This window comes from Lycium ferocissimum, chromosome 6 (genome assembly GCF_029784015.1).
Source record: "Lycium ferocissimum isolate CSIRO_LF1 chromosome 6, AGI_CSIRO_Lferr_CH_V1, whole genome shotgun sequence".
Lineage (NCBI taxonomy): Eukaryota > Viridiplantae > Streptophyta > Magnoliopsida > Solanales > Solanaceae > Lycium > Lycium ferocissimum.
The window spans coordinates 8,195,887-8,216,046 of NC_081347.1; the positions used below are offsets into that span (position 1 = coordinate 8,195,887).

At 36.4% G+C, this 20,160-nt stretch overlaps 2 protein-coding genes across 4 annotated transcripts; one reads left to right on the forward strand and one right to left on the reverse strand.

The window, feature by feature from the left end:
* The first annotated feature begins 1,720 nt into the window (after nt 1–1,720).
* Nucleotides 1,721–4,132, forward strand: LOC132061067 (uncharacterized). The gene is made up of 3 exons (XM_059453943.1): nt 1,721–2,270; nt 2,696–3,339; nt 3,911–4,132. Exons 1-3 carry the CDS (start codon nt 1,721–1,723, stop codon nt 4,130–4,132), a joined length of 1,416 nt encoding a protein of 471 aa, XP_059309926.1.
* Nucleotides 4,133–8,751: 4,619 nt separating this feature from the next.
* Nucleotides 8,752–19,728, reverse strand: LOC132059182 (pleiotropic drug resistance protein 2-like). Of its 3 annotated transcripts, none has more exons than XM_059451715.1 (21): nt 19,569–19,728; nt 18,298–18,728; nt 18,097–18,217; nt 17,854–17,942; nt 17,326–17,410; nt 16,956–17,246; nt 16,786–16,876; nt 15,733–16,633; nt 15,404–15,564; nt 15,171–15,274; nt 14,900–15,065; nt 14,722–14,820; nt 13,716–13,846; nt 12,911–13,243; nt 12,456–12,746; nt 12,289–12,372; nt 10,460–10,593; nt 10,143–10,370; nt 9,890–10,061; nt 9,543–9,797; nt 8,752–9,449 (listed from the first exon to the last, which is right to left on the reverse strand). In XM_059451715.1, exons 2-21 carry the CDS (start codon nt 18,708–18,710, stop codon nt 9,180–9,182), a joined length of 4,419 nt encoding a protein of 1,472 aa, XP_059307698.1. In that variant the 5' UTR covers nt 18,711–18,728; nt 19,569–19,728; the 3' UTR covers nt 8,752–9,179. The 3 variants fall into 3 exon arrangements, with proteins under 3 accessions (XP_059307698.1, XP_059307697.1, XP_059307696.1); XM_059451714.1 differs by having other exon boundaries at nt 18,298–18,762; nt 19,569–19,726; XM_059451713.1 differs by lacking the exon at nt 19,569–19,728 and having other exon boundaries at nt 18,298–19,548.
* Nucleotides 19,729–20,160: the final 432 nt, after the last annotated feature.

Genomic DNA, 20,160 nt, shown 5'->3' on the forward strand with positions numbered 1-20,160 from the left:
ACTCTCCATCCAAGTCAAAGCAAGTACTTATATGGCAATAACTCTCCATTCTCGGATGACTCTCGGGTGGCCCGATTTTGGGATATATCTCTGCTCGTCGTTATTTTATTTACTGAAATTTGGTACGTTCATCGGCAATGCTATGAAGTGAATCGTGCAGGTGATTTGGGGTTGTAAAGATGGTGTTTTGGACATTTTTATTTGGGACGAGTTTTATTTTTATTTCGGCTTACATGTCAAATCTGGTTTTCTGAAAATCAACCCTTTGAATTGTTAGCATGGATAAGTCATTGTGGCATACTTAAGCTTTTCTTAAGTAATATATTTTTGGCCTTCCCTACTTTCATGTGAACTTCAACATTTTAATTAATACCATCAATGTTTTCGAATATTTTAAAAAAAAATATGTTATTTTCAATCTATTTCCCTTAATGATACAACACAAAAGGATAAAAAAATTCACGTGACATTGTGAGGGTTGTATCAAAAGATTGTAGAAGAATGGACGTCGGGATGTTCTTGCACGTGTTAATCGAGATACAAGTAGTTTCTCTTGAGCCCTCATATGATAGTTTTATTAAAAGAATACTTATCATCAAATTTTTTCATAGTTACGTATCGAGGTTTCACGAGCCATTCATTGATTATGTTTTGTTGGGATTTTTATTCAAGGATTTCGGGATTATTTCAAAATAAGAAGATGAAGTTGGATGTTAGGTTTTGGACATGAAACCTCAAGGAAATCGAAGTCAACCAAATTGGGAATAAAACCTGTATATGTTATTTAGCAATTGGGTTGATTTTGGTTTGGGCCTCTGGACAAAATTGATACTTTGCATTGGGCTCAATATTTTCGGATTCATTTGTGCACAAGAGAAGGCCCAAGTTCACCTCATAGCTGTCACTTTGTATTAGCTGTAAATACACAGTATTTAATTTAATTTATGTATTTACAAAGTAGTTAGAGATTTAGCAATAGGAATAGCACACCTGTCCATACGGTTATAAAGTAGATTCCCTTGCAACTTGTATAAATACCAGACCAGATTGTACAAAGAATTCCTTTCAGAAATACAAAGGAAATTTTTTATATTGTTCTTCATTTAATTTATCATGGTATCAGAGCAGGTCTAATTCCAGACTACTTTTTTTTTGTCTTTATTTACAGTTGCTCTAATATTTTTCTTTATACAATTTGAATCCTTTAATCTACTTTTTATACAATGTCTGGAGATGGAAATATCACACCAGAAAATGTTTCTATTACTCAAAATGTTGAAAAGTCTGATGGATCCACCACAACTAATGTAGTGGATTCATCACATCCATACTACATACACCCATCAGATTATCTAGGAATGAACCTGGTGGGTGCTCTTTTTGCTGGTAGAAGCTATGGAGGCTGGAGAAGGGCTCTTATCATAGCCCTTTCAGCTAAGAACAAGCTAGGATTCATTGATGGATCTCTAGCTGTTCCAACTGCTGACTCTGGTCTTCAAAAAGCTTGGGAAAGATGCAACAACATGGTCCTTTCTTGGTTGCTTAATTCTCTCTCAAAAGAGATTGCTGAAAGTGTCTTGTACTCTCAAAGTGCTCAAGTACTCTGGTCTGACCTGGAAGATAGATCTGGTCAGGCTAATGGGGAAAATTATTTCAACTTCAAAAGGAATTAAATGCTCTCACATAAGGAAATTCCAGCATTTCTACTCACTTTACAAAGATGAAAAGTCTATGGGATGAACTAGATGCTATGAACACTTTTTCTGCCTGTGGTTGTGACTGTGTGTGTGGTGCTAAGGAAAAGAGTGTAAAAGCTCATCAAGATGAGAGACTGTTGCAATTTTTAATGGGTGTAAATGATACTTTTATAGGTGTAAGGAGTAACATTCTGTTATCTTCCCCTCTCCCTACTATTGGACAGGCATACTCACTTGTTATTCAAGATGAAAAACAAAGGGAAATACATGCAACACCTACTTACCCAGGGGAATCATTATCTTGTATGGTCAATAATCACACACCAAGAAAATTCAATGAGAATAAAAATCAAAAGGCAGTTTATGACTCTAAGACAAACACTGTTTTCTGCAATTACTGTAAGAAACCTGGACACACTATTGATAAATGCTACAAGATCCATGGATTTCCAACAGATTTCAAGTTTACAAAGGCAAAAAGATTTCAGAATGGGGTTCAATCTAACAATGTGTTCAGTTCAGGTGATGAAAATGAGCAACCATCAAGAGGAAACAATGATACCAAGTCTTTGAGTCAGGACAATATTTCTCAACTATTGCAGTTGCTAGAACAAGTTAAGATGAATCAGCCAAATGCATAGACTTCTGCAAACCTAACTTGTGTTGGTATGACCAAGTTTTTTAATTCATATGCTTGCCTAATCACTGTTGATAGTAATTCTTGGATAATAGATAGTGGAGCATCTGAGCATATGACTTTTAGCAAAAGATTATTTACTAATTTGAAAGCATTACCTAAACCTAATATGGTCAATCTTCCTAATTCTCAGAGAGTAAGGGTCAATCATTCAGGGTCTATTTCCATTTTCTCTAATCTTGTCATATATAATGTCCTATTTATCCCTCCTTTCAGGTTTAATCTACTCTCTGCACATAAATTATGCAAACAACTTAGGAAATTTCTTCTTTTCACTCCTGAAACTTGTTTTCTCTTGCAGGACCCTTCACTGAAGAGCCCATGGTGCTTGGTAAGGAACAAGGAGGTCTCTACATCTTGAAGTCATGTCTGCCAGAAGTTTCTCCTAGTTTTCCTAAGGCTGTTTCTAGTTGTCTATCTAGTTCTGCACCTGTTTTTAAATTACCTAAGGCTCAGTTAAGTTGTGTTTCAGATTCAGCTCTTATATTTACTGCTTATTCTAGTTTCTTTGATTCCAATGTAAAAGAAAGATTGCGGCACTACAGATTAGGCCATATTCCTTTAAGTAATATGAAAAATATTTTTCCTATTTCCTCTTGTTCTAAGTTTACTTCTCCTTGCATTATTTGTCCCATGGCAAGACAATCCAAACTCCCATCTCCACGAAGCACCATTACCACCAAATCTGCCTTTGATCTAATACATGTGGACACATGGGGACCATATAAAATAGCTACACATGATGGTTTTAAGTATTTTATCACTATTGTGGATGATTTTACAAGAGCTACTTGGACACATTTATTAAGTACCAAATCCAATGCATTTCCAGTTTTACAATCTTTCTTGTCTATGGTGGAAAGACAATTCAATTCTAAAGTGAAAATTATAAGATCTGATAATGGCTTTGAGTTGGGGAGTGGGAAACTTCAAACAGATTTTTTGGTATCTAATGGTATACTACATCAAACCACCTGTGTATCCTCTCCACAACAAAATGGAGTAGTGGAGAGGAAACATAAGCATCTATTAGAAACCTCAAGAGCTTTATTATATCAATCCCATTTACCTATCACTTTTTGGGGAGAATATGTTCTCACAACCACTTATTTAATTAATAGATTCCCATCTAAAGTTTTGAATTTCAAGACTCCTTATGAGCTTCTTTTTAAAACAAAACCTTTATATTCTCATCTCAAATATTTTGGTTGCCTATGTTTTGTCCCTACTTTACCTAGTTATAGATCCAAATTTGATCCAAGAGCTTTGCCATGTGTTTTTATAGGTTACCTTTTTAACAAACAGGGATATAAAGTTCTAAATCTTCAAACTATGCAAATTACAGTTTCTAGAAATGTTGTTTTTCATGAAGTATATTTTCCTTTTTCTTCTCCTACTTCTCATCATCCTCAGAAATTATTTTCTTCTTCTCATTTACATCAGTCAAAACATCTACCAACACATGTAGAAGTGCCAATCATCTGAAGCTGACACTACTAATTTGCCTGATTCTCAGTCTCCTATGTGCACTCCTCCTAGTCCTATTACTAGTCCTGAATTTTCACCTAGTCGTGCTTCTTCACTTAGTCCTGAGTCTACTCCACCTAACTCTCCTGAGCCAATTGTTGAAACTATACTTAGACAATCTTCTAGGATTCCTAAAAATCCTTCCTATCTCAAAGACTATATTTGCAATGCTGTCACACTCACAGATATGAATGCCAACTGTTTTTTTTAGTCCTATTGAGCCTGAATGCTTTCCTTTTGGCAATTTATCTTCTGTTAATAAAGACATGCTTATTTCTGTTTCTACTGTCCAAGAACCTATTAGCTATGTTCAGGCTGCTCACCATCCTGGTTGGCAGGAAGCTATGAACAAGGAAATTGAGGCTCTAGAACTAAACAATACTTGGGATGTAGTTGTTCTACCTACAGGCAAGAAAGCACTACCTTGTAAATGGGTTTATAAGGTCAAACAACATTCAGATGGTAGTAGTGAAAGACTTAAAGCTAGGTTGGTCATTAGAGGTGATATACAAAGAGAGGGTGTTGACTACAATGAAACTTTTTCACCAGTGGTGAAAATGACTACCATAAGGTGCATTTTGGCTTTAGCAGTTAAAAAAGGATGGGGCCTTTTTCAATTAGATGTTACTAAAGCTTTTTTACATGGTGATCTTGATGAGGAAGTTTATATGAAATTTCCTGCTGGAATTTCACCTCCCTCACCTAACCATGTCTGTTTGTTGAAAAAGTCCATTTATGGACTCAAACAAGCATCCCGACAATGGCATTCAAAGCTGACATCAGCTCTCAGTTTCAAAGGTTTCAAGCATCCTCTAAATGATTATTCTTTGTTTGTTAAGAAATCAGGTGATTTTATTTCTATTGTAGCTATATACGTGGATGCTATCTTAATGACTGGGAATAATGAAGTAGAGTTACATTCTCTTAAGATGCTTTTGGACAAGGAATTCAAGATAAAGGACTTGGGTAATTTACATTTCTTCCTTGGTATGGAGGTTATCAGAGAATCACATGAACTTATTCTATCTCAAAGGAAATTTACTCTTGATTTATTACAAGAACTTGATTCATTGCATCTCAGTCCTATATCTTCTCCTTTAGATCCTTGCACAAAATTACTAGCTCAAACAGGTGTTCCTATTCGAGATCCTACTATTTATAGGCATTTATTGGGAAAACTGAATTACTTAACTCATACGAGGCCAGATCTCTCCTTCACGGTCCAGCATTTGAGTCAATATATGCAGGACCCTCGTGAACCACATCTTGCTGCTGCTCTACGGGTTCTGCGATATCTTTTGAGATATCCTAGTCTTGGATTGTTCATGTCATCTTCTTCATGCTTCAAATTGCTCGCCTTTTGTGACTCGGATTGGGGTACCTGTCCAGATTCACGCAAATCAGTTAGTGGATTTTATGTTTCACTTGGTTCTTCACCTATTTCATGGAAGTCTAAAAAACAGACCTCTATGTCACTTAGTTTAGCCGAAGCTGAGTATCGTTCAATGAGAACGGTTGTTGCTACACTCACCTAGTTAGTACGATTGTTTGAAGATCTCTCAATTCCAATTTCTCTACCTGTTCCTCTTCATTCAGATAGTCTTGCTGCGATTCATATTGCGAAAAACCCCATATTTCACGAACTGATGAAGCACGTCGAAATCGACTGTCACTTCATCCGTCAACAGTACCTTGCAGGTCTGATTTCCCTTTCCTACATCAATTCGGCTTCGCAACTTGCAGATTTATTTACGAAATCTCTTACTGGTCCGATTCATCATCATTTGTTGAACAAGTTGGGTGTTTCATCTTCCCCTCCAACTTGAGGGGGGGGGGTGTTGGGATTTTTATTCAAAGATTTCGGGATTATTTCATGGTTGAATTGATAAGGAAGAAGATGAAGTTGGGTGTTAGGTTTTGGGCATGAAACCTCAATGAAATCGAAGTCAACCAGATTGGGAATAAAACCTGTATAGGTTATTTAGCAATTGGGCTGATTTTAGTTTGGGCCTCTGGACAAAATTGATACTTTGCATTGGGCTCAATATTTCCGGATTCATTTGTGCACAAGAGAAGGCTCAAGTTCACCTCATAGCTGTCACTTTGTATTAGCTGTAAATACACAGTATTTAATTTAATTTTTGTATTTACAAAGTAGTTAGAGATTTAGCAATAGGAATAGCACACCTGTCCATATGGTTATAGAGTAGATTCCCTTGCAACTTGTATAAATACCAGACCAGATTGTACAAAGAATTCATTTCAGAAATACAAAGGAAATTTTTTATATTGTTCTTCATTTATTTTATCAAATATATTGTAGTCACTCAATTTAGATATCTACAACTTTATAAAGTTTTAATTTTTTTGTGTTTTTTCTAATTTGGAGTTCCTCTTATAATCTTGAATGCTATTTAAGATACAGTTTTTACACTGCTTTAACATTTATCTATAGTTGATAACATTCAATATGGGTCATAAGCTTTACTCAGGTTAGAACTTAGAAATCTCTAGTTTCTTCTTTTCAGTTTGTTAACGACAAATGTACTGCATTTTGTTGTATACGTGCAACACACGTGTCTAGAGACTAGTACTATTCTAAAAGTGGGAAATCTCATAGTTGAAAGTTGGATTTCGATAATACCCTTCAAAAGTTAAACGACTTTTTTATCCTTCAAGCAAAAATTACTATAGCAACATTTTTGTACAAAGATGGGAATTACACATTCTATTAAAATAAAAATAAAAATCAGCATATTAAAGTGGCACATCAAAGCAGCTCTCTTTATTACTCTCAATTCAGTATCCAACCTCTTATATCCTATACAACGTTTAGGCCTCATTTGTTTTCATTAAGATTAAGACGTCTGAATCTGAATGCACATCTGAATCATTAAGATGTTGCCTCTAGGTCTGAACATTGAATGATTAAGACTGTTTGTTTTTCAATATCTGAATGTGCATAATGTGTTTGTTTAAACATAATAAATATACAATTCAAATTAAAAAGTAACTAAATAGTAGAAAATAAATACAAATTTAATTAAAAAAATATTATTTGATAAAAAAAAAATGAAACATTTATGTTCACTAGTAATGGTGGAGATGTTTTGTAGTCGTGGTGGGTGGTCAGTGGGGTCAGAGGGGGTGAAGGGGTGAGTGGGTGGTTGGGGTGAGGGGTGGGAGGTTGTGGGGTTAGGGTTGGCTGGGAGTGGGGGTGGGGTTGGTGGTAGGGGTGACAGGTAGTGGGGAGTGGGGATGGGTGGTGTGGGGTAGGGGTTGTTGGTGGGGAGTGGAAGTGGGGTTGGTGGTGGGTGGTGTGGGGTAGGGATTGGTGGTGGGGAGTGGGGGTGGGCGGTGTGGGGGTGGGATTGGGATTGGTGGTGGCGTGGAAGTGATGGGGAGTGAGGGGTTGGAGTAGAGGGTGGGTGAGTGGTGGGGTGGGGTTGAGGTGGATAGGTGGGGTTGGAGTGGAGACTGGGTGGGGGGGGGGTGGGGTTGAGGTGGAGGGTTGGGGTTGGGGTTGGAGCTGGTGATAAAAAAGTTCCATACAAAAATATCTCTTAATGATATTAAGACTTGATTCAAGATCTTAATGATTAAGACCTAGTCAGACCCAATAAGTGTTTAGATCTTAATGCAAACAAATGTACTTAATGGCTTAAGGTCTGAATCATTCAGATTTAGACCTCCAATAAGTGCAAACAAATGAGGCCTTAGAGTAGTATCAATGCACATAAAATGAACCGGACCACTAAATTAGGATCCTACTAAATGGGCAAATTATGATTTCATGAATGTGTCCGTTGAAAAGGATTTAATCACATTCAAGTCTTCTTCTTCTTCTTTTTAATATTTTTTTTTAATTATTAAATAGGGGGTAGGTGAAGGGGAAATGGGGAAGGTATTACAACGTCGAGATTCGAACCCTCACCACCAAGGTGAAAGTTCAGGCAACCAACTAACTGAGCTAATAGATCCCTACCATTCTAAGTCTTTCTATGATGGAATCCATTTCTGGAAATTGTTTAGTTCTTAGATAGCGGTCCTCGAAGGTGCTATCTGTACACTTGGCCCCGGTTAAGTGTCATGGAGCTCGGGTGGTAAGAAGCTTTATCTTTTTGTAAATCTTCCTATCATTTTCAAGGTATCATTCCTATATAGACACACACGCGCGTATTGTTTTTCTGAAAACTACTCCCTTTTCTGAAAACTACTCCCTCTGACCTAATTTATATGACATATTTTTCTTTTTATTCAGTCAAAAAAAAAATGACACATTTTCTTATTTGACAATGATTTAACTTTAAACTTTAGCTTTTACGCTTAACGAGATGATCTATAAACACACAAATATCTTTGACTTGTTTTAAACCACAAGATTCAAAAGTCTTCCTTTATTTATTAAATTTCGTGTCCAGCCAAACTACATCACATAAATTGAAACGGGGAGAGTTTTATATACTCACGTATATATAAGAAAAAAATTTGCAACCCTCACTAAAGAGTGTCTTTGCTAGTTTTCTGACACACTCTCTGCTTCATGCTGTAGAAGTTAGCTTCAATCTTGAAATTGGTCATTTTCTCTAAGAGAAATTTTGAAAAGTTGAAACTGAGTTTTAAAGCAAAAACCACATGGAACATGATCATAATTATTTCATGCGTGGTATTCCCAAACAAATACGCCTCAATTCCAAATCCAAACTAAACTAGCTTATTCAGTTTTATGAATCATCTATATTCATTCTGGTCTATAAGTTATGCCTAAATTATTTGTTCGCTCGCAGTCAATCTACTGCAACCTCCTCCTTTGTTTGAGCTTGAGACTGGTTATTCTTTGCGAACATCCCATGACGGAGTTATACAATCATCACAATAGTTCACAAAAATAATTCTTGTAGAGGAATTTACACAGAAAATAAAAACTGGACACACAAAAAAGAATAATTTATGTACAACCTTGATATGAGCTCACTGAGCAAAAATTCTGAATTCTTTTGAGGAAATACATCTGTAGGGGAACGTTCCACCTTTACAGAGAAGCCTCCGCGCAAGAGGTGATGGACGAAGTGAAAGCGAGAATGTCGGCCTATCCTTTAAGGCTTTCCGGATTCTTTTTATATAGAAAATATTGTTGGGATTCAATAAATTCCAGCTGGTCAGTAGGAGCTATAGTTCTCCAAAAAAAATTCTCTTTGCCTAGCTTATGCACATTTCTATGTGTAGGCTAAACTTTCTATTCTGACTTCAAGTTTCACTTATCTCCTTTGGAAATTCAAGAACTTGATGGCATAAGCAAAAATAAAGCAGAAGAAAATTGCCCAAGCAACATGCACTGCAGCAACTACTCCCAGGAAGTCATACTCAAAACCAAAGCTTTCCTTCAAATACAAATTTAATGGTACCTCACCACCTCCTGGTATCTCAACAAGATTTTCTTTGTCGCCTACTTGAGACGTTACAAGGCCGTATATTGTCCATGACACTGGAGAAGCCCAATAATACCACCTCCACCATATAGGGATTTGCTGCATATGTGATTATGATTTCATCAGAAAAATGCACGATAACAAGATTCTTTTATCTTATTATTTTGATTATGCAGTGCTTGGTATACTTACCGTTCTTGGAATGAGGAAACCGGAGAACAAGTTCCAAAAGCTGAGGAAGAAAGACATTACGATTGCAGCAATGTGGTAGTTTGGAGTGAGTGCAACAAGCATCATTCCATACATCGTGAAGTACACGAAGCACATGAAAACAAAAAAATAGAACAAAAAGAACTTTCCAGCGGTCCAGTGGAATCCAATCATTGCGTACAGAACAAGGCTGTAAATTAATGTTTGAATCGCGACATAGATACTCTCTATGGCCACCTGCATATGGCATAAGTACGAATTACTTCTCAGCAACCAATTGATTTTCTAGAAATTTTAAGGAATATGTTTAATTGATGTTACTGCTATACCTGAGAAAATGCATAAGGGAGTGCAGAATACATTCCTGCTGCTTTTTCTCTATAAAAGACTGTCCTCTCTACAGAAACAATAGACTGTACAGCTGAAGTATTAGTTCCACCTAGGAACATGACAGCAGCATACATAGCTCCAACTATATTTAATAGGTCTTGTAGTTTGGACCTGTTGTCATAAATTAGTCTATAAGATAAAAAGTTGATTGTTATTGCCAACGTTAATTTGGGACTCAAGAAGATTACTCACAGTTGGTTCCCCTTATTCCAAAAAATGATTCCGAATATTACTCCTATTATTGTTGTCATAGCAAACCGAATGGCATTATACTGTGGATGCCTCCAATAGGACAAGTGTTGTTTCCAAAAGCAAGCCTTGCACTGTTCAAAAAATGGTTGGGCATATTCTGTGGGGAAATGAATATCTTGGGATCCAGGTGCAGGGATGCTTAGTTCTTTGATAAGTTCTTGATTCCTCCTGCGAAAACCGAGAAAGGTAGGTCGAAGGGTCAGTAATACCAAACCAGAAGAAAAATAAAAATACAACTACTCAATCTTCTAAATTACCTATACAACTCAGAGTTGGCATAAATGTCGGCGAAGTCTACTTGAAGTTGAGCCTCAACAGCCGGAGCCGAGATGTCCAGCATCCAAGTAGCAGGATTGAATCCCTCTTTGATTCCAGGAACCCCTAGAACAGACTGAGGAAAAAGGCAGCTCTTTAGTTGCTGATTTATTTTAATAGACTAGACCCCCACCCCCATAATTTGATAAAGATATGATCCTCACTTGAAAATACACAATCAGTAGGTGACTTGTCCTCTTTTCATCAATATCAGGGAAGTTCACTACTACCTCAACATGTAACCAGGTCAGGTAAGTGAGACAGATTTTCTAGGCAGAATTTGGTTTCTACCTTTCATGTACTGAATACTTAAACACAAGCTGTCTTTGTTGAGATTTAGTCAAAATCTCACCTCCAGATAATGTTGGTGTGTACACCCAAAAGGAGGAACCTATGCATCACTTTCATTAATGGAGATTTGGGAGTGGGACTTGGAAGTTTTTTGGTGCTCGCTGGGGCCAGTTGGGCATATATTCCTATCATCAGTATGATCAACATTTAATGGAGTATTCACCCCAACAATAAGATTATTCAATAGATCCTTGGAATAATCCTAATGTTTATCTGCTAGGAATTATGAAAATCTATGCTCATTCAAGTATGGTGGCGAAAAGTTCTCCGGTGTTAGAATCATATTCCATGTCCAATATCATTTGAGGTGGATTATTGATAGATACTTTAGAGGGAATAATTGGAATTTGCCTTGGTCTATCACTGAGAAGCTGATGTTGATTAATGATTACTCCTATTGACAAATGCATTATGGTGAATTGGGAAAGACCAGCCCTGAATACTATCAAACTAAATACAGATGGGAGCAAATCGATTAGCAGATGGGTTACTGGTGGTGGAGGTGTATAGTTAGGGATCATCAAGGTAATCTGGTAATGGCTTTAGTTTTGCTATAGCTTCGGAATATGGAACTAGTAAATATGCTAAGGTCAAAAGTCAAAACTTATTAAACTTGAAGTTTTGCCCATGGGCCAGGCAAGATCAAAAGTTCAAAACCACCCATTTTATTTCATTTTTTCAATGAGACCACCCATTTCCAAGGTCATCGGGTGTAATTTCCTAGAATAACCGACACCTTATAAGTAGCTTACTTTCTTTTTTACCATTAATGTGAAATTTTGTTCACACACCCAACATTCTTATCTAATATCATCTGCTATAAGTCCATGATTACTGAGGCAAAAAGCCAAAGGCAACAGAGAAGATATACACACAATTTACAAGTGTGGAGTAAAATTAAAATCGTGAAACCATCCTCTAATGACTTATCTTAAAAATTTCAGTAATTTTAAGATATACTAATAATGAACGTTTTGAGCAATAACTGGCAAAGAACTAGTTATTCAGGTGAAACTATCAAGCAACTCATTCTTGAACTTTGTAATCCTACACAAAATAAAGATTTTCCTCCGAAGACCAAATCCAAATACTCCAGTTATTAAGATAAACCAAAAAGCAACTCATTTTTATCAATGTCATGATTAGTAACAAGAACTATCATTTACCATGCAACAGAGCAAGAACTAGAATTGTTAACTAATTAATTAATTTCTTTCTCTAGAACCAACTCCTGGAAATTACTTTTCTTTTTCTTTATTAAAGTTAATGAACATTTGTTTAGTAGAGAAACAATTAGAGATAGGCGATTGGTTATAACAAGGATGAAGTAGGTTTGGGACTACTGCATAGCTGACTATATATGTGAAAGGAATAAAATGATAAAACTTTAATTAACAACCATAAAGGACAGGTTACTCACTTGAAAATACTGAATCAGTAGGTGAGAATGATGGCCAAGAGGCCCTGCATATATGACTTGTCCTCCTCTTTTCATCAAAAACAGCTGCAAGAAAATCATTTGACATGATTATGAGAAGAGCAGTTTCATCACAAGTTATTAAATCCTACATTGCTTGTACTAACTACCTCATCAAATGCTTCGAAGATATCTATGCTTGGCTGGTGGATGGTGCAGACAACAGTTCTCCCTGTATCCACAGTGTTCCTTACAGTTCGCATCACAATTGCTGCAGCTCTAGCATCAAGTCCTGATGTCGGTTCATCCATGAAAATAATAGATGGATTTGCTACCAGCTCTACAGCTATGGTCAGCCTCTTTCTCTGTTCAGTTGAGAGACCATCTACACCTGGAAGGCCAACTAGGGAGTCCCTCAGAGGATTCAACTCGACTAGCTCCATTACTTCCTCAACAAAATTCTGAACAAGACCAAAAATTGAAGTCAGTCATTGACCTCCTTTTCCATGAAATGTCAGTTTTTTTTTTTTTTTTTTTTTTTTTTTTTTTTTTTTTTTTACAGAAAATAAAGTTGAGCTTACTTCACTGATAATATGAAGTAAAAGGATAAGACAAAAGAGCAGACCTTCCGTGTATATTCTTTTACATCTGGGGAGAGGCGCAACCAAGCTGAGTATACCAATGACTCATAAACAGTAACATGTGGAGAATGAATGTCATTCTGTTCGCAATAACCACTTATGCGAGCAAAAGTTGATTGATTCTTTGGATAACCAGAAATATTGATGCTTCCTTCAATGTAGCCTTCTGTTTTTCGTCCTGCTAAGACATCCATCAACGTGGTCTTTCCAGCACCACTCACACCAACTAAGGCCGTAAGAACTCCGGGCCTGAAAGCACCACTAACATCTCGTAACAATTGGAGACGAGTCTCGTCAACTCCTTGGGCTTTCATTTCCTGATAAAAGTATTAGAACTGTATAAGTCAATGTTACTCAAGAATACAACAGATTGTTTGGTAACTCAAGAAAGCTTATTCTTTTAGGAACTTTGACCGGAATATCTATAAGATTGTCTCTGAAACATTTCCTACTAGTTAGCCTCATCATTAGAACATGGGACTAATCATGGAAGTCAAATAGAAAGTTCCGAACAGCCATAGTAGTCAGTTCTTTGCAAACATGACATGTTGTTGCTGTATCACAGTTTTCATTAAGACTGGAGAGGCTGGCTTGTAGGTCTAAAATAGTAGTTGACTAACAGGTAGTGGCCATTCAACATTAATCTTTAAAACATGTATACATTCACAGATCCAGCTTCCACAAGATTGTTAGAAATTCCTTGGGAAGCATCTACTCTTGATTACCAGATAATTAGTAAAAACTGAATCATAGCAAAGTTAATCTTTAAATTCCAAAAATGTTACTTACAGCTGGCATATCGACATAATAATTGATATGATTAAATGCAAGGGACAGTGGCTGGAAAGGAAGCACCATTCCTCTTTTCTTGGCGTCTTCAGTACTTGAGCTGTTAGTGTTCCTTACGTCCATAAATATACCTGTAATAATCATTCAGGTATTCAGAATATTTACAAAGAATAGAAGTAGAGAAAGGATTCAACATCTCATATATGATACATCATGACATTGTCTCAACGTTGATTGTATTTTATGAAGGGATGCTCATACGACCACCAGAATATAACCAACACCAGAATCGCGCACTTGAGAGATAGTTTACAGACCTTTAAGAAAATTATTAATTGCAGATAAACATTCCATTGGTAAGAATATTCTCAAATCTGGATTAACCAACCTCGTACTAGGACATGGTTTCTACTAACAGTCTTTTTCTCATTGCATGCAAATATGCTGGAACACACTTGGAGATAACATCCTAAGATTCTATTAAGACCTCCCACTAAACTCTTACAAAGGTCAAATACTCCTCACTCCACAAAGTTAATGAAAAATATGTTCTCTTGAGATACTTCCGAGAGACTCTTGTAAAAGCTCGCATGAATCCATCAGCCATCTCCTGCTTCAATGTAACTATGCTTGGGTAATGGCCCAGGATGTTGAATTTCTATTATCAGCTTGGTAACAACAGTAAATTGACAGAAGATTGAAACAAGTTTGGAGGACCATTCCCTCAGCCATCATGTGGACCATCTGGCTAGAGAGGAATAAAAAGGGTTCTATACGGAACCTACATTTGTGGTGCAGGAGCAGTTTGATGAGTGTGTTTTCTTAGAATTTTTGGATTCTCTAAAGACGTAATTTAGCAAGGAGCTTGCCTCATCTTTTGTACTTTTGCTTGTACCTCCTTGGTACTATAACATAAATAACAGTACGTTACCTTATCAAAAAGAAAATTGTTTTGTACAAATACAAGCTGTAACCATGAGAACTAGATAAATACAAGAGTATCGACCTTCAGTCATTGGAGCTGAAGATGCTGAACTCCACTCGGTTCGCTTCTTTTTCTTACTTTTGTCATCATCTGAAACAACTGATCTAGAATCTCCAAATGCTGCATTGTTTTACAAGAACTGATCAAAACAAAAAGCTGATTTTAAAACATTAAATAGTGTCGAAAATCTGGGACTTACGGTTTAGGTATGTCAGTGCCAAGATAAAGCAAAAGTTGAACAAAAATGAGAACGCAAATAGGGCAACAACACAGAGCCAGAAAACATAGTCTTCTGTATACATGCTCCTTGCCTTGAGAAGAACCTTGCCGACTGTTGGCTCAGAAAATCTTGTGTCGTTGTTGGGCTGCAAAGAGCAAAGGATAGGATGTGTCAAGATAATTAATGCTGATGGAAGAAGTCAAACCAATATATGCTTCCTTTTTTATGAACCAATAATGGTAGAGCTTACAGTACTCCATCTTTCGTCCAGAAACTCATTGATGGCAATTGCATTCTGTCCATATGTCATAGGAGATATGTAGTAGCCCCATCTCATCCATGGTTCCAGGTCATCTGCACCAATACATAAGAATTCATTCAAAATATTGTACATGCCATGTGAAATTTTCAATTTTGTAGATCTCTCTGCACCTATAGTCCAAGACTATAAAGAACTCTCAAGAGTGTAAACAGAAAACTGACCTTTTGCAATGATGAAACCACCAAGCACAAAGACTATCAGTATTGTGAATGTTGCAAAAGTGATAGCAACTACTTGAGTCCTTCCAAGTGCAGCAATAAAACGGAAGAGAGACAGAGCCGACTGATGCAGAGCAAAAAATACCAAGAATTGGCGAAGAAACCTGAAAATTTTGTAGGTGCAAGAATGTAAGTTTGAATTCATAGTCTAACTAATTGTTACTGTGCACCATAAATCCACATTGACCAAATATCATGACTCATCAGCCTAACAAATATGCCACATTTTCCCACAAGATATTTTAGTCATTGGGAGTGAATTAAGAACATACCTAGTTGCATCAGGAGCAAACCCAATGGTGTAATAAGTAAGTACGATCCATATCAGTGATTCCATAAAAGAAAGGGGAATTTTTAAGAGCCATATGGGAAGAGCGAAAGCCCAAGCTGGGTAAAACAAAGAATCTCTCTGTTTAAAGAACACAGGAAGTCTGAAAATGGTAAGTGCAAGCTCTGCTGTACCATTAAACATTATATTGATAAGGCTGAAAAACAAGGCACCATAAAATTTGCCTCCATCTGCGATTTGACCAGTTTTCATCTCTGTCCTAAAGAATACTGTGAAGGCAATTATTGACATCACAGTGATTTGGAATGTCTTAAATATGTATAAGAAGGAATTCCGCTTCATCAAGAGCCATTCCCTCGATAAGCATGCCTTGAGGAGTTCCATGTTGGAGATGCCATACTTCTCAGTAACCAGTGCAGCAGGATGGGCTTTGCTTTTGTCATAAGGAACTCCAAGGTCATCAAAAAGTTGTTGCCCAACATGAAAGTTGCTAAAGCGTTCTGCAAATTCAGCCACTGAAACATATTGGTAAGGTTCATTTTTTCTGAACCAATACTGTTCTTGGTCCTTTAGAGAAGTAACCTCTTGCAGAAAGTCAGCAACTCCTTTCCTTTCTGGGCATTTGAATCCAACACTCTCGAAAAACTCCAGGACATTCTCACGTGGACCTTGGTAGACGACTTTTCCCTCAGAAAGCAATATAATATCATCGAAAAGATCATAGGTTTCTGGTGCAGGTTGAAGAAGAGAGATTATCATGGTTACATCCATGATATGGACCATCTGCCTCATGTATTTCACAATTTGAAATGTGGTTGAACTGTCGAGGCCAGTTGATATTTCATCCATGAAGAAAACTTTAGCTGGGCCAACCAACATTTCTCCTGCGTTCAGCGAAAAGCCAATTTCACATTAAATGTTGTCACAAGGTGCATGCACTAGAAGAAACTCAGAGCTGGACAGATGCTACGGGAGACAAGAAGAAAACAAATCTTATATGATGATCTTTCTTTGATTGACGTGATATTCTACACACCTGTTGTGAGCCGCTTCTTCTGTCCACCAGAGATACCCCTTCTCATTTCATCACCCACCATTATATCAGCACATATATCCATCCCAAGTATCTATAATTCACATCAATAATCAGTTCTAGGTGGGCTTGTAGATGCAGCAATTAGTTAAGAGAGCAATCAGGAATCTAACCTTAAGAACGTAGTCTGTGACCAGACTAGATTCTTGTCCTGCAAGAGCTGTAGCTTTCATAAATGCATCTATCTCAGGATCAGGTTTGATTCCTGCATCCTTTTCACGCCTTGACAATTCAGTAAGGAGTTCATATCTTGTTCCAACTCCTAAACAACGTCCTGCAAAATCCAACGTCTCTCTAACTGTCATCTCTCCATGATGAACGTCATGCTGGCTAATATAAGCACATGTCCTTTGAGGGATGAACTCTGATAGTTCATGACCACAGTAACTGATTCTTCCATTCACCTAAAAGAACACATTGTCAGCAAAACACCGCCTGATTAAAACTTTCAGGCCACGTATTGGAAGTTCAAAAGTCACTCACTCTTTGGTCCTTGTCTGGCACCCCAGCAAGTGCTTTTAGCAATGTAGTTTTTCCAGCACCAGGAGGCCCCAGAAGTAACGTCATCCTGTAAAATGCAAGAACCACAGAATCAACATATGAGCTCTAAGCCCATCCCAACCACATTAAATAAGACTAAATAGAGTGTGTTCGATGTATGATTAGGAAAGTATATTGTTTTTTCTTTACCATTGGTACACTACTTGAAACATACCTAGAATCCCTCACTGCCCACAATTTATTAGATTCATATACTCCCTCCGTTTCAATTTATATGAACCCATTTGACTGGGCACGACATTTAAGAAAGAGGGAAGACTTTTGAAACTTGTGGTTCAAAATAAGCCTTGAAAATTTGTGTGGATGTAAATCATTCATAAAGTGAATTTGTTTCCAAATTAAGAAAGAGGTCATTCATTTTGGCACGGACTAAAAAGGAAATAGGTTCAAACAAACTGAAACAGAGGGAGTATTAACTTTTTAAATGCAACTGTCATATGATGAACATACCTCGAAGGTCTGACGATTCCATTGACATCGCGCAGTATGTTGACAACCCTTTTCTTTGAAGGGACAATCTTGATTCTTTCAAGAAACCCCTATGAAATTTGAACATTAAGGAAATTAATTCACCAGTACAAGCACAAAACGTTACAAATTTTTAACAAATGCAATAAAACTAAGGGAAACAAAGCCATTGTTGTCATAATGTAAATTATTGAAGACTTAATTTAGATTGAAATAAAATAGTACCTCTACAAAATTGATGGAAGCATTCCAGAGAGTAGGCAGTGCTCTAGATCCAACATATGTGTCTCCACCAATACAAAGATGCTCAAACCGAACTTCGATTTTTGGGATCTCAATTCCAACCCTGTTCCATGCATATATATATTTGATTAACACATAATACTAAGATCAATGAAATTTTTTACATTTATTATTTCCACTCACCTATCAGTCCTGTCTCTTAGTCTTCTAAGAAACCTCTCATTATCTTCCTCAACAACTTTGAGAATACTTTCTAAGATCTGTTTCCTATCTTGTAATCCAAGATGGACAACATCAACTTCATGATAATTAATCTTTCCATCATCCAATGTTTGTTTCAAAATCCCTTTCCTGAGCCTATCATAAGTAGGAAGTCTCTCAATAGCAGCCCATTTAAGCTCTTGTTCATCATCATTTTCCCTTGCACTTCTCTCAAAAACATCACCTCCTGGTGCAGTAAACATCACTTCCCTAACACTAGCTGATGCCCAGCTCCTCGAACTTGCTGATCCAAAACTCGTCCTTCGACCGCTCTTACTCATGGACTGCCGGCTCAGTGACTCGGCCTGCTCATCCCCGCCTACTGTTATATCCATTTTTACCCTCTCCAAGAACTCAAAATCAAAAAATACCCTTTAAATCATCTATCTGAATGAACTCAAAACAAAAAATACCCTTTAAATCATCTATCTGAATGAACTCAAAAACAAAAAATACCCTTTAAATTATCTGTTTCAATGAACTCAAAAACAGAAAATACCCTTTAAATTATCTGTTTCAATGAACTCAAAAACACAAAATACCCTTTAAATCATTTGTTTCAATGAACTCAAAAACAAAAAACTACCCTTTAAATCATTTGTTTCAATGAACTCAAAAACAAAAAAAATACCCTTTAAATCATTTGTTTCAATGAACTCAAAAAACAAAAAATACCCTCTAAATCCTCTGTTTCAATGAACTCAAAAAACAAAAAATACCCTCTAAATCCTCTGTTTCAATGAACTTAAAAAAAAAAATACCCTTTAAAGTATCTGTTTGAATGAACTCTCTGACACTCACAGTCCCACAAAAGATTGAAATTCAGTTGATCAAACCTGTAAACAGAAAATGAAATCTAGAGAATATTTTTTTTTCTAATTCTAGTCTTAATTATTGCACAATCACTACAAAACACTAGTACAACAACTTTGTTAACATTGACATTACTCCAATTCAGAAAACAAAGTCAATATGGGAAATTCAAGATTTTGACAATCGACCCACAAAAATCAGTAAAGTTTCCAACTTTTCTCTAATAATTGCATATATATATATATACTGTAACAATTAATTAGAGCAAACTTTTCACATTTCTATTAAAAAACAAAAAGAACAATCCTATCATGCAGGACAAAGAGATGGACAAAAGTAATAACCATAACATAAAAGTATGCACAAACCAAGAAATGTACCTGTATATATAACTAACTATACATAGATGACTTGAATATCATCTATGCATTAAAATTTATAGTATGAGTGAAAAAAACTATATTCATATAGGGTTGGTTCTTGGTATTATACAGGATTTTAGTAGGTTTTTGGGTTTGAGAAAAGAAGTCAATTTGGTTAGGTCAATATTTAATGCATGAACAGAAAGAGTTCAACGTGAAAAGAAGTCTTATCTGTCTGACACTGACTTCTTTCCTCCTATATTTCCAGCTTCTTTCATAAAAACAAAAATAATAATAATAATAATAATAATAATAATAAATTTTTCTCTAATATTCGCTATGGTTTTATTGCTTTCTCCCAATGTTATAACTCGAAAATTATAGTCGTTCTCTCTTGCTGACCCTTCGGCCAATGTGGTAGTAGTGCTTGATACTTCCTATTTATAGTGGAGGGAACCAGAGCCATATTTAGAATTTGAAGTTATGATATTTTACTGTGGACTCAAGTAAACACAAAACATATAATAACTGAATTTATAGTTCAATATTTATAAATATTTAATACTAATATTTTTACTATTTATACAAAGTTTGAACAAAATTTATTGAA

What these genes read in the sequence shown, in the direction of transcription:
- LOC132059182 (XM_059451715.1), bottom strand. Translation starts at nt 18,710, where the DNA reads ATGGATATAACAGTAGGCGGGGATGAGCAGGCCGAGTCACTGAGCCGG. An exon ending in TAAAAGAATATACACGGAAG is followed by an intron (nt 12,747 to 12,910) that starts GTCTGCTCTTTT and finishes GGTCTTGTTCAG; the next exon opens with AATTTTGTTGAGGAAGTAAT. An exon ending in TCCCTTATGCATTTTCTCAG is followed by an intron (nt 9,798 to 9,889) that starts GTATAGCAGTAA and finishes TGCCATATGCAG; the next exon opens with GTGGCCATAGAGAGTATCTA.
- LOC132061067 (XM_059453943.1), top strand. Translation starts at nt 1,721, where the DNA reads ATGAAAAGTCTATGGGATGAACTAGATGCTATGAACACTTTTTCTGCC. An exon ending in CAATGATACCAAGTCTTTGA is followed by an intron (nt 2,271 to 2,695) that starts GTCAGGACAATA and finishes TTTCTCTTGCAG; the next exon opens with GACCCTTCACTGAAGAGCCC. An exon ending in AACTTCAAACAGATTTTTTG is followed by an intron (nt 3,340 to 3,910) that starts GTATCTAATGGT and finishes CCTGATTCTCAG; the next exon opens with TCTCCTATGTGCACTCCTCC.